The sequence below is a fragment of the Chiloscyllium punctatum genome, chromosome 32 (genome assembly GCF_047496795.1).
Source record: "Chiloscyllium punctatum isolate Juve2018m chromosome 32, sChiPun1.3, whole genome shotgun sequence".
In the NCBI taxonomy this organism is placed as follows: domain Eukaryota; kingdom Metazoa; phylum Chordata; class Chondrichthyes; order Orectolobiformes; family Hemiscylliidae; genus Chiloscyllium; species Chiloscyllium punctatum.
Genome location: NC_092770.1, coordinates 30308547 through 30324526, shown reverse-complemented (window position 1 = coordinate 30324526; position 15980 = coordinate 30308547). Strand labels below are relative to the sequence as shown.

Sequence of the window (15980 nt, the reverse complement as noted above, 5' to 3'; positions counted from 1 at the left end):
ATCAGAGAAGCACCTTCATGACCCCAAGATGTCCAAAGAGCTTTCCAGCTAATGAAACATTTGGGAAGGTCGTCCCCACTGTATTGTAGCTAATTTATACACAGCAAACTCCAAACGTCATCAGTGTGATAAATGATAAGGTCCTCATCTGATGTTGATTGAGAGATAAATATTGGTCAATCGCTGACATCTGTGCCATTTTTCAAAACAGTGATGTGTAATCTTTGACACTCTGCTGAGAGGGCAAGGAAGCCCCCCTGGTTTAATGAGTCAGCTCTGAAAATACTCTCCATTTTCTAAAAATTCCAATGTCTGAAAATCAGATCTGCTCCCAGAAAGGAGTAAAAGCTGGATTGAAGCATTTTCCAGTGGATCCTGAAGGACAGAATCAGTGAGAGTCGTGCACACACAGGCCCTGAATGCATTGGAGAGGTGAACACGCGTTTTCTATTGTCTTATTTTCCAGGACTGAGACCTGACCTTCAAGTCTGCATCACAGCATTGCTGGAATCTCAATGTCCCTCAATAGGGGGAAACCACCACCAACCCTCCACCCCCCACTCCCCACTCACACTCACACTTACACTCACACTCACACTCACACACTCCCCACTCACACTCGCACTCCCCACTCACATGCGCACTCCCCACTCACACTCACACTTACACTCACACTCACACTCCCCACTCACACTCACACACTCCCCACTCACACTCGCACTCCCCACTCACATGCGCACTCCCCACTCACACTTACACTCACACTCACACTCCCCACTCACACTCACACTTACATTCCCCACTCCCACTCACACTCACACTCCCCACTCACACTCACACTCTCACTCACACTCACACACTCCCCACTCACATTCACACTCCCCACTCACACATGCATTCCCCACTCACACTCACACTTACACTCCCCACTCCCACTCACACTCACACTCCCCATTCACACTCACACTCACACTCCCCACTCACACTCACACTCCCACTCACACTCACACTCACAATCCCCACTCACACTCACACTCCCCACTCACACTCACACTTACACTCATACTCCCACTCCTACTCAGACTCACACTCCCACTCCCCACTCCCCACTCACACTCACACTCACACTCCCCACTCCCACTCCTACTCACACTCACACTCCCACTCCCCATTCACACTCCCCACTCCTACTCACACTCCCCACTCACACGCCCACTCACACTCACATTCCCCACTCACACTCACCCTCCACTCCCACTCACACTCCCACTACCACTCCCACTCCCACTCCCACTCACACTCCCCACTCCCACTCACACACTCACCCTCACACTCCCACTCACACTCCCACTCCCACTCCCACTCACACTCCCCACTCCCACTCACACACTCACCCTCACACTCCCACTCACACTCACACTCCCACTCCCCACTCCTACTCACACTACACTCACACTCCCCACTCACACTCCCCACTCACACACTCCCCACTCACACTCACACTCCCCATTCACACTCTCACTCACACTCCCACTCCCACTCACACTCCCCACTCCTACTCACACTCACACTCCCCACTCACACTCACCCTCCCCACTCCTACTCACAGCCACACTCACAGTCCCACTCCCCACTCACACTCACACTCCTACTCACACTCACACCCACACTCACACTCCTACTCCCACCCCCCATTCACACTCACACTCCCACTCCTACTCCCACTCACACTCCCCACTCCCCACTCATGTCCACACTCCCCACTCACAATCCTACTCACACTCACACTCACCATAAGATCATAAGAGCATAAGACATAGGAGTGGAAGTAAGGCCATTCGGCCCATCGAGTCCACTCCGAATTTCAATCATGGCTGATGGGCATTTCAACTCCACTTACCCGCATTCTCCCCGTAGCCCTCAATTCCTTGTGACATCAAGAATTTATCAATCTCTGCCTTGAAGACATTTAGTGTCCCAGCCTCCACTGCACTCTGCGGCAATGAATTCCACAGGCCCACCACTCTCTGGCTGAAGAAATGTCTCCGCATTTCTGTTCTGAATTTACCCCCTCTAATTCTAAGGCTGTGTCCATGGGTGCTAGTCTCCTCGCCTAACGGAAACAATTTCCTAGCGTCCACCCTCTCCAAGCCATGTATTATCTTGGAAGTTTCTATTAGATCTCCCCTTAATCTTCTAAACTCCAATGAATACAATCCCAGGATCTTCAGCCATTCCTCGTACGTTAGACCTACCATTCCAGGGATCTTCCGTGTGAATCTCCACTGGACACGCTCCAGTGCCAGTATGTCCTTCCTGAGGTGTGCGGCCCAAAACTGGACACAGTACTCCAAATGGGGCCTAACCAGAGCTTTATAAAGTCTCAGTAGCACAACGGTACTTTTATATTCCAACCCTCTTGAGATAAATGACAACATTGCATTCGCTTTCTTAATCACGGATTCAACCTGCATGTTTACTTTTAGAGAATCCTCGACTAGCACTCCCAGATCCCTTTGTACTTTGGCTTTATGAATTTTCTCACCGTTTAGAAAGTAGTCCATGCTTGTATTCTTTTTTCTAAAGTGCAAGACCTCGCATTTGCGCACATTGAATTCCATCAGCCATTTCCTGGACCACTCTCCCAAACTGTCTAGATCCTTCTGCAGCCTCCCCACTTCCTCAGTACTACCTGCCTGTCCACCTAACTTCGTATCATTGGCAAACTTCGCTAGAATGCCCCCAGTCCCTTCATCCAAATCATTAATACATAATGTGAACAGCTGCGGCCCCAACACTGAACCCTGTGGGACACTGCTTGTCACTGGCTGCCATTCAGAAAAAGAACCTTTTATCCCAACTCTCTGCCTTCTGTCAGACAGCCAATCCTCAATCCATACCAGTAGCTCACCTCGAACACCATGGGCCCTCACCTTACTCAGCAGCCTCCCGTGTGGCACCTTATCAAAGGCCTTTTGGAAGTCTAGATAGACCATATCCACTGGGTTTCCCTGGTCTAACCTACTTGTCACCTCTTCAAAGAATTCCAACAGGTTTGTCAAGCACAACCTCCATGTTGACTAAATCGATGTTGACTTATTCTAATCCGACCCTGCTCTTCCAAGAATTTAGAAATCTCATCCTTAATGATGGATTCTAGAATTTTACCAACAACCGAGGTTAGGCTAATTGGCCTATAATTTTCCATCTTTTGTCTTGATTCTTTCTTGAACAAGAGGGTTACAACAGCGATCTTCCAATCATCCGGGACTTTCCGTGACTCCAGTGACTCTTGAAAGATCTCAACCAATGCCTCCGCTATTTCCTCAGCCACCTCCCTCAGAACTCTAGGATGTAGCCCATCGGGGCCAGGAGATTTATCAATTTTAAGACCTTTCGGCTTTTCTAGCACTTTCTCTTTTGTAATGGCAACCATACTCAACTCAGCCCCCTGACTCCCTTTAATTGTTGGGATATTACTCATGTCTTCCACTGTGAAGACTTTGCTGTTGCCATAGCACACTTCCCTCCTGCCGTATAAATTGTTGTGACTGTTTAAGATTTGTCACTCTTGCATTTGTCCTGGTGAGTGTGAAATGGAAAGCTGCAGCAATACGTCTCTCTTTTCAACAGAATTACTGTTCTCATTTAAGTTTGGTTTGTTTTGATGAACTTGCGTTGACCTGAGCAGAAGTGAACTTTCACGGACTGAGCTGTGCAACACGTTTCCAAAGTTTCTTCATTTAAAATCCCCCTCCAGGATTCTTCCGCCGCAGCATCACTAAGAACGCGGTGTACAAGTGTAAGAACGGAGGGAACTGTGAGATGGATATGTATATGAGGCGGAGGTGTCAGGAGTGTCGCCTGAGGAAATGCAAGGAAGTCGGAATGCTGGCCGAATGTAAGTACCTTCCATTCAACTCAAAACTCCAAATATCCTCTTTAGGCCAGCAACCGCCTGCATTTATGTAGTGCCTTTAACATAGCAAAAAGCCCCAGGGCATTTCACACTCGGAACACAATCTGACAAAAGAAACTGACACTCAATGGAAGAAATAGTCTTTCGGACAGGTAAGATATATCCTGGCTAGAGTTAGGCTCTAGGGTGACCTTTAAAAGACAGCAATGAAACAGAGAGGTTTGTGGAAGTAATTCTAGAGTCTAGGGCGGAAACTGGAGGCACATTGAAATGGAGTGTTACGGCAGAGTTTTGACACTGTGCGAGAAGATATTAAAACAATAGACCAAGCATTTAATCAGAATGTTTTTTAATTGTTCAAAGGACATGTGTCACTGGCTGGGTCAGCATTTATTACCTGTCCCTAATTGTCCCTTGAGAAGGTGGGGGTGAGCTGCCTTCTTGAACCGCTGCAGTCCATGTGCTGTAGGTAGACCCATAATGCCCATAGGAGGGAATTCTAGGATTCTGACCCAGTGACATTGAAGGAACGTTGATATATTTCCAAGTCAGGATGGTGTGTGCTTGGTGGGGAACTTGCAGGGGGTGGTGTTCCCACGTATCTGCTGCCCTTGTCCTTCGAGATGGAAGTGGTCATGGGTTGGGAAGGTGCTGTCTGAAGATCTTTGGTGAATTTCTGTAGTGCATCTTGTAAGTGGTACACACTGCTGCTACTGAGCGTCGATGGTGAAGGGAGTGGCTGCTTGTGGATGTGGTGCAAATTAACCGGGCTTCTTGAGTGTTGTTGGAGCTGCCCCCATCCAGGCAAGCGGGAAGTATTCCATCACATTCCTGATTTGTGTCTTGTGGATAGTGGACAGGTTTTGGGGAATCAGGAGGTGAGCTACTGCATGACTCCTGAGCTCTGACCCGCTCTTGTAGCTACAGCATTTATGTGGCTAATTCAGTCTGCTTCTAGCAAATGGTAACCCTCAGGATGTTGGTAGTGGGGATTCAATTTTGGTGTTCACCTTTTATTTGTACAGAGTCTGTGGAATGGCCTACTCTACACAATCTCTTCTCATAGGACAGCCCACTAACTCCAAACTCCAGCCTGGATTGTTGTACTCCCTCTGGGGCAGGTATGACTTTCCTTGGACAGTTGGTTAGCTCAGTTGGCTGAATGGCTGTTAACAGGTTTTAATTCCCATCCTGAATGATGTCACTTTGAACATCCTGCCTTCTCTAACTTCACCTTTCACCGGGGTGGCACAGTGGCTCATCAGTTAACACTGTTGCCTCACAGCGCCAGGGTCCTGGGTTCGATTCCAGTCTGGAGTCTGCACATTCTCTCTTTGTCTGTGGGGGTTTCCCCCCATAGTCCAAAGATGTGCAGGTTGGGTGAATTGGCCATGCTAAATTATCCATAGTGTTCAGGGATGTATAGGTTAGATGCATTAGTCAGGGGAACTATAGAGTAATAGGATAAGGGAATGGGTCTGGGTGGGGTACTTTTCAGAGGGTTGATGTGGACTTGTTGGGCCGAATGGCCTGTTTCCACACTGTAGGGATTCTATGAACCTGCAGCATGGTGACCCTCAGGTAAAGTTCCCAACCCTTTCTCTCCAATGACGATGGGACAATGATGGATCTACCTTTACCTTGGGTCAGGAGATCAAACTGCATTTGATATTGTCAATGTGGCTTCTCCAATGCTCTGCATAACTGCACTGAGATGGCTTTACTCATGCACTCCCATCACTTTGTAACAAAACTCAAAGTATCATTTTCCTTCCTCATTGTTTGCAGCACCTTCATGTTCACTTGTGCAAGGTCACTCTGAATGTAAACGTTTCCCCATTCTTCACCATTCAAATGTTATGATGATTTTCTGTAAAAAATGATTTAATCTCACATAAAATAAAAACAAAGTACTGTTAGTGCTGGAGATCTGAAGGAAAACAGATAGTGCTGGAGAAACCGACAGCTTCTGTGGAGAAAGAACTAGAGATAACATTTTGAGTCTCATGTGGCTGTACCTTTGAACCAGAGAAGACCTTGGGCTTCAGGTAGACAACTCTCTGAAATTTGTATCACAGATAGACAGCGTGGTTAAGAAGGCACTTAGCACGCTGGATAAAGTGAATGGCAAGGGTCTCTTCCCTTGGGTTGGGCAGTTCAAAACTAGAGGCTATATTTTTAAGGTGGGAGGAGAAAGTTTTAAAAACTACATGAGGGGGCAACGTTTTTACGCAGTGAGTGGTTCGTGTGGAATGAACTGCCAGGAGAAGTATTAGATACAAGGTTACAGAATTTGAAAGACATTTGGATAAGTTCACGAATAGGAAAGGTTTGGAGGGATATGGGCGATACACAGGCAGGTGGGGCTAGCTTAGTTTGGGATTATATGATCAGGGTGGACTGGTTGGATAGAAGAGTGCGTTTCTGTTCCCATGCTGTGTGACTCTATGACTCTATAATGTTAACTCTGTTCCTTTCCCACAGCTGCCTCCAGACCTGCTGAGTTCCACCAGTACCTTCTGTGGATAACTTCATAATGCCCTATATTTTATCCACCTGCCACATTCATGCCCATACTGCCAACCTGTCTCTATCTCTCTGCAGTCCCCTTGCACTGTCCTCTTGATATCTAAACTGGTTTTATCAGAAAATACAAGTTGCCCAATGCATGAAAATATTCCGTGGATATTCAGGACAGAATCCTATCAGATCATTTTCAGTCAATGTCTGTCTTTAAACTTTGTTTTTGTGTCTGAAAATCGGCCGTAACTCATGTAGAATGGGTGGGTCTACACCGATTCAATCATTCTGCTCTCTCTGTATACCAAGATTGGCAATATCATTTTTCCCTCCTCCTGGGAGATGAGTAAAATACAGCCCTCAAGTTGAAATCTCTGACAGGGCCCATCCCTTCCTCTGTCATTCTGAAGTGACATCTCGTTAAAAGCTCGATAGAGTCAAGATTTAATTCCCAGTGAGGTTGAAAGGTCAGTCTTAAGCAGAAGGTGCAAGTGAGGTTACATTAAAGGCCGTGTCAGTGAGTGAGATGGCGCTATTCTGGGCACTGAGTAATGGAAACATTAAGCTCCAAGATGGGCTGCTCAAATTGCTCATGAATTGATCATCACTGTTATTTATAAATATTGTACGGACTTGACTATTTGTAGCACTCTTCTGGCTAGCCACCCACCTTCCCCTGTGCTCAGCTTGAAAACTTCTAACTCACGCCAGTCCCCCACAACCTCACTGACCCTCTCTAGTTTGCCTGTGAAGCAGACTGTCAGTGTTAAATGCTGTTCCCCACTGTCAAACTCCTTCCTGGCCTTGCTCCTCCCCATCCCTAGAATTCCTACTTCCCCGACACCTCTGTGACCCTCTGATCCTGACTTCCTCACCATCCATCGCTCTCGCAGTGGTCGCTGTACATTCAGATATCTGAGCCCAATGCTTTGGAATTTCCTCCTTAAACCTTTTTGTCTTTATTCACCATTCATATGCCTCTCACAACCTACTTTTTAAACAAGCTTTGTGCTCACCTGCCCTTTGGCTCAGTACCAAAGTTTCATTTAGGGTCATTGAGTTATACAGCACAGAAACAGACCCTTTGACCAACCTGTCCATGCCAACCAGATATCCTGATTTAATCTCGTCTTATTTCCCAGTACTTAGCCCATTTGCCCTCTAAAACCTTCTTATTCATATACCCATCCAGATGTCTTTTAAATGCTTTAATTGTATCAGCCTCCACCACTTCCTCTGGCAGCTCATTGCATACTCTGCGTGAAAATGTTGCCCCTTAGGTCCCTTTTATATCTTTCCCCTCTCACCCTAAACCTATGCCCTCTAGTTCTGGACTCCCCCACCCCATGGAAAAGACTGCGTCTATTTACCCTATCCATGCCCCTCATGATTTTATAAACCTCTATAAGGTCACCCCTCAGCCTCCGATGCTCCAGGGAAAACAGCCCCAGCCTATTCAGCCTCTCCCTATAGCTCAAACCCTCCAACCCTGGCAACCTGGTTAACACTCCTGTGAATGTATTTAGTGCATCAAAGACACAATATAAATGCAAGTTGTTATCATCCCGCAGCCTCAATCAGTTTGTTCTATTTGTTCAGTAGACATCAGTGTTGCTGGCACGGTGGCACAGTGGTTAGCACTGCTACCTCACAGCGCCAGAGACCCAGGTTCAATTCCCGCCTCAGGCGACTGTCTGTCTGGAGTTTGCACATTCTCCCCGTGTCTGCGTGGGTTTCCTCGGGTGCTCTGGTTTCCTCCCACAGTCCAAAAATATGCAGGTCAGGTGAATTGGCCATGCTAAATTGCCTGTAGTGTTAGGTGAATGGGGTAAATGTAGGGGAATGGGCCTGGGTGGGTTGTGCTTTGGCAGGTTGGGGTGGACTTGTTAGGCCAGAGGGCCTGTTTCCACACTGTAAGTAATCTAATCTTATTGTTCATTCTTAACTGCCCCTTGATCTAAATGTCTTGATCAGCCATTGCAGAGGGTGGTTAAGATGTGGCTCTGGAGTCACATGAAAGTTAGACCAGGTGAGGATGGCAGATTTCTTTCCCAAAGGGTCCCCAGTGAACCAGGTGGGTTTTTACAGCAATCGACAGTCATTATCCTGGTCGCCATTACCGGGATAACGTTTCCATTCCTGATTGACAAATTCAATTTAAATTCCGTCCGTTTCTATGGCGGGATTTGAATTTGTGTCCCTGGAGCATTAGCCTGGAATTCTGGATTGCTTAGTGGCATTTTCGGTACAATGTGGAAAAATATGAGGATGCCCACTTCGGTTGGAGGAATGGATGTGCAGAATATTTCTTAAATGGTAAGAGGTTGGAAAGTGGAGATGTACAAAGAGACTTAGATGTCCTTGTCGATAAGGGACTGAAAACTAACAGAAAGGTGTAATCAGCTATTAGGAAGGCCAATAGAAATTTAGCCTTTATCACAAGAGAATATGAGTACCCAAGTCTTGCTTCAGTTGTGCAGGAGTTTGGTTAGACCACACCTGCAATATTGTACATGGTTTTGGTCTCCTTATCTCAGAAAAAGTGAGGACTGCAGATGCTGGAGAGTCAGAGTCGAAAACTGTGGTGCTGGAAAAGCACAGCCGGTCAGGCAGCATCCGAGGAGCAGGAGAGTTGACACATTCCTGACACATTATGCCAGAAACATCGACTCTCCTGCTCCTCGTATGCTGCCTGGCCTGCTGTGTTTTTCCAGCACCACACTTTTCAACTCTCCTTATCTCAGGAAGGATATAATTTCCATAGAGAGAGTGCAACAAAGATTCACCAGACTTGTTCCCAGAGTGATGGCACTGTCCGATAGAGAGGGATTGGGAAAACTAGGCCTATGTTCTCCCAATTTTCAAAAGGATGGGAAGTGATCTCATTGAAACCTGCAAACTACTCAAAGGAGTAGAGAGGGTAGGTGCAGCTAAGGAGCTTCCCCTGCTAGAGGAATTTAGAACCAGAGGTGGAATACAGGTAAAGCCACTGAGGACGGGGGTAAGGAGAATATTTTTCAGTCAGAAGGTGGTGAAGCTTTAGAATTCTGTCTTCTAGAGGGCTGTAGAAACTCAGTCTCTGAGTATGTTTAGAGGTTGCTTCATTTCCAAATAGACAATAGTCAATAGACAATAGGTGCAGGAGTAGGCCATTCTGCCCTTCGAGCCTGCACCACCATTCAATACGATCATGGCTGATCATCCTTAATCAGTATCCTGTTCCTGCCTTATCTCCATAACCCTTGATTCCACTATCCTTGAGAACTCTATCCAACTCTTTCTTAAATGAATCCAGAGACTGAGCCTCCACTGCCCTCTGGGGCAGAGCATTCCACACAGCCACCACTCTCTGGGTGAAGAAGTTTCGCCTCATCTCTGTCCTAAATGGTCTACCCCGTATTTTTAAGCTGTGTCCTCTGGTTCGGCACTCACCCATCAACGGAAACATGTTTCCTGCCTTCAGAGTGTCCAATCCTTTCATAATCTTATATGTCTCAATCAGATCCCCTCTCAATCTTCTAAACTCAAGGGTATATAAGCCCAGTCGCTCCAGTCTTTCAGCGTAAGGTAGTCCCGCCATTCCAGGAATTGACCTCGTGAACCTACGCTGTACTCCCTCAATAGCCAGAATGTCTTTCCTCAAATTTGGAGACCAGAACTGCACACAGTACTCCAGGTGTGGTCTCACCAGGGCCCTGTACAGCTGCAGAAGCACCTCTTTGTTTCTATACTCAATCCCTCTTGTTATGAAGACCAGCATGCTATTAGCCTTCTTCACTACCTGCTGTACCTGCATGCTAACCTTCATTGACTGGTGTACAAGAACACCCAGATCTCTTTGTACTGCCCCTTTACCTAAATTGATTAGGTTATTACAAATCCATCTTCTATATCATTAACATATATTGTAAAAAGCTGCGGTCCCAGCACGGATCCCTGCGGTACCCCACTGGTCACTGCCTGCCATTCCGAAATGAAGCCGTTTATCACTACTCTTTGTTTTTATCAGCCAACCAATTTTCAATCCAAGTTGGTACTTTGCCTCCAATACCATGCGCCCTAATTTTACTTACTAACCTCCTATGTGGGACTTTATCAAAAGCTTTCTAAAGTCCAGGTACACTACATCTACTGGATCTCCCGCGTCCATCTTCAGAGTTACATCCTCAAAAAATTCAAGAAGATTAGTCAAGCATGATTTCCCCTTCATAAATCCATGCTGTCTCTGACCTATCCTGTTACTACTATCCAGATGTGTCGTAATTTCATCCTTTATAATAGAACTCCAGCATCTTTCCCACCACTGAGGTCAGACTAACTGGTCTATAATTTCCTGCTTTCTCTCTCCCACCTTTCTTAAAAAGTGGTACAACATTAGCCACCCTCCAATCTGCAGGAACCGACCCTGAATCTATCGAACTCTGGAAAATAATCACCAACGCATCCACGATATCTTGAGCCACTTCCTTCAGTACCCTGGGATGTAGACCATCAGGCCCCGGGAACTTATCAACCTTCAGACCTAACAGTCTCTCCAACACCAAATCCTGGCAAATATAAATTCCCTTAAGTTCAGGTCCTTCAGCCACTGTTACCTCAGGGAGATTGCTTGTGACTTCCCCAGTGAACACAGATCTGAAGTAGCAATTCAATTCTTCTGCCATTTCTTTGTTCTCTGTAATATATTCCCCTGTTTCTGTCTTCAAGGGCCCAATTTTAGTCTTAACCATTTTTTTGCCTTTCACATACCTAAAAAAACTTTTACTATCCTCCTTTATATTTTTGGCCAGTTTACCTTCGTACCTCATTTTTTCTCTGTGTATTTCCTTCTTAGTAATCCTCTGTTGTTCTTTAAAAGCTTCCCAGACCTCCGTTTTCCCACTTATCTTTGCTATGTTATACTTTTTCTCTTTTAACTTTATATGTTTCTTAACTTCCCTCGTCAGCCACGGCCACCCATGCCTCCTCTAGGATCTTTCTTCCTTTTTGGAATGAACTGATCCTGCATCTTCTGCATTATACCCAGAAATATCCGCCATTGTTCCTCCACTGTCATCCCTGCTAAGGTATTGCACCATTGAACTTTGGCCAGCTCCTCCCTCATAGCTCCATAGTTCCCTTTATTCAACAGAAATATTGTCACTTCTGATTGTACCCTCTCCCTCTCAAATTGCAGATTGAAGCTTATTGTATTATGGTCACTACTTCCCAATGGCTCCTTCACTTCGGGGTCCCTGATCAATTCTGGTTCGTTGCACAATACCAGATCCAGAATTGCCTTCTCCCTGGTAGGCTTCAGCACCAGCTGTTCTAAGAATCCATCTCTGAGGCACTCCACAAAGTCTCTTTCTTGAGGTCCAATACCATCCTGATTCTCCCAGTCTACCTGCATGTTGAAATCCCCCACAACAACTGTAGTAACATCTTTGTGACAGGCCAATTTCAACTCCTGATTCAACTTACATCCGACATCCAGACTACTGTTTGGGGGCCTGTAGATATCTCCCAAAAGAGTCTTTTTACCCTTAGAATTTCTCAGCTCAATCCACACTGACTCTACATACCCTGATTCTAAGTCCCCCTGTGCAAGGGACTGAATATCATCCCTTACCAACATGGCCACCCCACCCCCTCTGCCCGTCAGTCTGTAATGTAAAGGAATAATGCAGGGAAATGACATTGAATTTGGACAATTGGTCATGCTCTTATTGACTCAATCACTGCAGAATCCCTACAGTGTGGAAGCAGGCCATTTGGTCCATCAAGCCCACACTGACCCTCTGAAGAACATCCCATTTTTTGTGATTGGAAGCCTCTGCCGATAGTGTACCACGGGATCGGTGTTGGGACCCTTGCTGTTTGTTATATACATTAACAACTTGGGTGTGAATGTAGAAGGTTTAATTAGTAAGTTTGTAGATGTAACAAAATTGGTGGTGTAGTTGATCGTGAGGAGGATCAGACTACAGTCTGATATTGATCAGCTGGTAAACTGGGCAGAGCAATGGCAGATGGAATTTAATCCTGATAAGTGGGAGGTGATACACAATGAATGGTAGGTCCCTAGGGAGTGCTGAGGAATGAAGGGACTTTGGTGTACATGTCCATAGATCCCCGAAGGTGTCAGCACGGGTAGGCAGATGGGGAAGGAGGGATATGTGGGCTTGCCTTTATTACCAAGGACTTAGAATATAGGACACAATCCACTCCACCAGACCACCGAACCACTCAAATGTAACAAACCTGCGAGGAAACCAGGTACGCGTGCCGGCCTGCAAGTAAGACTAAGACTACACAGTTTCAAGATCCCCCTTGCTAGCTTACTCGGAGCAAATGTGCAATCTCTGGAGAACAAGATGGACGAACTCAGATCACGGCTCAGCTTCAAGCAGGAACTGTGGCACTGCTGTGCACTCTGCCTCACAGAAACCTGGCTCAACCTATTCATTCTAGGAGAAAGTGAGGTCTGCAGATGCTGGAGATCAGAGCTGAAAATGTGTTGCTGGAAAAGCGCAGCAGGTCAGGCAGCATCCAAGGAGCAGGAGAATCGACGTTTCGGCCCGAAACGTCGATTCTCCTGCTCCTTGGATGCTGCCTGACCTGCTGCACTTTTTCAGCAGCACATTTTCAGCTCAACCTATTCATTCCCAAATGCGCATTTAAGGCTGATGTTTTTCCTATCCCCATGACAGACATGTCTAAGACCAGAGGGCATAGGTTTAAGGTGAGGAGCAGGTGGTTTAGAGCAAATCTGAGAAAGAGGTTTTCCACCCAGAGGGCGGTAGAAATATAGACTGTGCTGCCTGAGGGGGTGATGGAGGCAGAGACTCTCACAACATTCCAGAAGCTTTGTGAGGCGGCATGGTGGCTCAATGGTTAGCACTGCTGTCTCACAGCACCAGGGAGCCGGGTTCGATTCCAGCCTTGGGTGGCTGACTGAGTGGAGTTTGCACATTCTCCCCGTGTCTGCGTGGGTTTCCTCCGGGTGCTCCAGTTTCCTCCCACAGTCCAAAGATGTGCTGGTCAGGTGAATTGGCCATGCTAAATTGCCCGCAGTGTTAGGTACATTAGTCAGAGGAAAATGGGTCTGGGTGAGTTACTCTTCGGAGGGTCGGTGTGGACTTGTTGGGCCGAAGGGCCTGGTTCCACACTCTAGGGAATCTAATCTAATCTAATCTTCTGGATGAGCAATTAAAATACCAGGGCACGATAGGCTATGGACCAAGTGCAGGTCAATGGAATTAGTATAGATTGCTGTTTGTTGGTCAGCACAGCCATGGTGGGCCGAAGGGCCTGTTTCTACTCTATGACTCAATGGCATTTATATAGCACCCTACTAACATGTATCAAGGCCATTTACAAGAATATAATCAGACAAAATTTGAACTGAGCCACATAAGGAGTATTAGGTCAGATGGGCAAAGGCCCTGATCAAAGTGACAGGTTTTAAAGGTTGGCTTAAAGGAGACCTGAGAGGCAGAAAGGTTCAGTACTAGAATCCCTCCAATGTGGAAGCTGACCATTTGGCCCATCAGGTTCACACTGACCCTCCAAAACGTATCCCACTCAGACTCACTCTCCCTCATAACCCTGCATTTCCCATGGCTAACCCACCTAACCTGAACATCTTGGGACTGTGGCGGGAAACCAGAGCACCCAGAGGAAACCCATGCAGACACGGGGAGAATGTACAAACTCTACACAGACAGTCACTCAAGGTTGGATTCAAACCTGGGTTCCTGGCGCTGTGAGGCAGCAGTGCTAACCACTGAGCAAAGCTGCCAGTAAGGAGAGAACCCCAGCTGAAGACATGGGCGTAAATGGAGGTTTGACTGATGGCTTGACCAATCAGAGCCCATTTCCCAACTAATCAACTCACTCATCTCCTGAGGTGTAAATTGCTGTTTCCTTAGTCTCCTCTCAAGAAGGTCAAAAGGCCTCAACAGAATATCCTTCCTTTAATAGTAACACAGTTGGGGGATGTTCAAGATGCCAGATTTAGATGGGTGTAGAGATCTCAGAGGATGCTAGGCTTGGAGGAAGTGACAGAGGTAAGGATGAGCAAGGCCTCATGAGATCGTTTTTTGAAAAATTGATGCGTTGGTGATGATTGGGTTCTACAGCACTGGAGACATTGAATTGTACCTAGAAATCTTTGAAATGAAGCCAATTTAACATAGCAACGTCATTCTATGCTTCCAGGTCTATTAACTGAAATTCAGTGCAAATCAAAGCGACTGAGGAAAGCCCCAACACTGCCTTCAGTGGAGCCCAGCCAAGAGACTGCTGATGGAGTCGATTCCAAACTAGTGACCTCCACAACAAGACACAACAAAGTAAAAATGTTCACCATTTTCCCTTTGTACCGTGCCATTCACATTTCCTTTTCCTGAAGAAGTGTAAAAATGGTCTTGATTTCCAAAGGGGATGGGGTTACTGGGAGGGGCAAGTGTGACGGGACCTTCAGCAGCAGCCTAGTGGCCGCGCTCTGGTGAAAAGAGAGTCTTTGGCAGAGGGAGACCAAAGGTGAAGATAGACAAAGGATCTCCTTAACCAGCAATGTACTACAGGAAAACCAACAAACTGCAGATGCTGGAAATCAGAAATAAAAATAGAAAGTGCTGGAAAAACTCAGCAGGTCTGTGGAGGGAAAGCAGAGTTACCATTTCAGGCCCAGTGACCCTTCTTCAAAACTGATTGTAGTTCAGAAAAGGTTGGTATCTATGCTGAAGATGGGGTGGGGAGAAGGGATGGAGGAGTAAATGATTGGTAGAGAGTGAGCCCAGAGAGAGAGAAACACAGTTGAGCAGACCTTTCCCCATTCCTTTGTCTGCCCAACTGTTTTTCTCTCTTTGGGCTGCATCGCCACCTATCGTTTACTCCTTTCCTCCCCCTAACACGCCTTCTCTAGCGGATATACCAACCTTTTCCGAAACATTAACTCTGGTTTCTCTCCATAGATGCTGCCAGACCTGCTGAGTTTTTCCAGCAATTGCTCTGTGTTTGATATAAACCACAGGCTTAATTCACTTTTGGAATATCATGCTGTAGGAAAGATATTGTGAAACTTGAAAGAGTTCAGAAAAGATCTACAAGGATGTTGCCAGGGTTGGAGGGTTTGAGCTATAGGGAGAGGTTGAATAGGCTGGGGCTGTTTTCCCTAGAGCGTTGGAGGCTGAGGGGTGACCTTATAGAGGTTTATAAAATCATGAGGGACATGGATAGGGTAAATAGACAAAGTCTGTTCTCTGAGGTGAGGGAGCCAGAACTAGGGGGCATAGGTTTAGGGTGAGAGGGAAAAAAATTAAACGTGACTTATGGGGCAACTTTTTCACGCAGAGGGTGGCACGTGTATGGAATGAGGTGCCAGAGGATGTGGTGGAGGCTGGTACAATTGCAACATTTAAAAGGCATCTGGATGGGTATATGAATAGGAAGGGTTTGGAGGGATATGGGCCAAATGTTGGCAAATGGGACTAGATTAATGTAGAATATTTTGTCAGCATGGACGAGTTGGATCAAAGGGTCTGTTTCTCTGCTA

General features: G+C 46.4%; 1 protein-coding gene across 3 annotated transcripts in view; it reads left to right on the top strand.

Moving 5' to 3' along the window:
- Nucleotides 1–15980, top strand: part of nr1h4 (nuclear receptor subfamily 1, group H, member 4) — a 125000-nt gene that overhangs the window by 62462 nt on the left and 46558 nt on the right. For all 3 annotated transcript variants that reach the window (XM_072551979.1, XM_072551977.1, XM_072551978.1), the window contains 2 exons: nt 3761–3901; nt 14642–14775. In XM_072551979.1, the coding sequence (XP_072408080.1) occupies nt 3761–3901; nt 14642–14775 (275 nt within the window). The remainder of the gene's footprint in view (nt 1–3760; nt 3902–14641; nt 14776–15980) is intronic.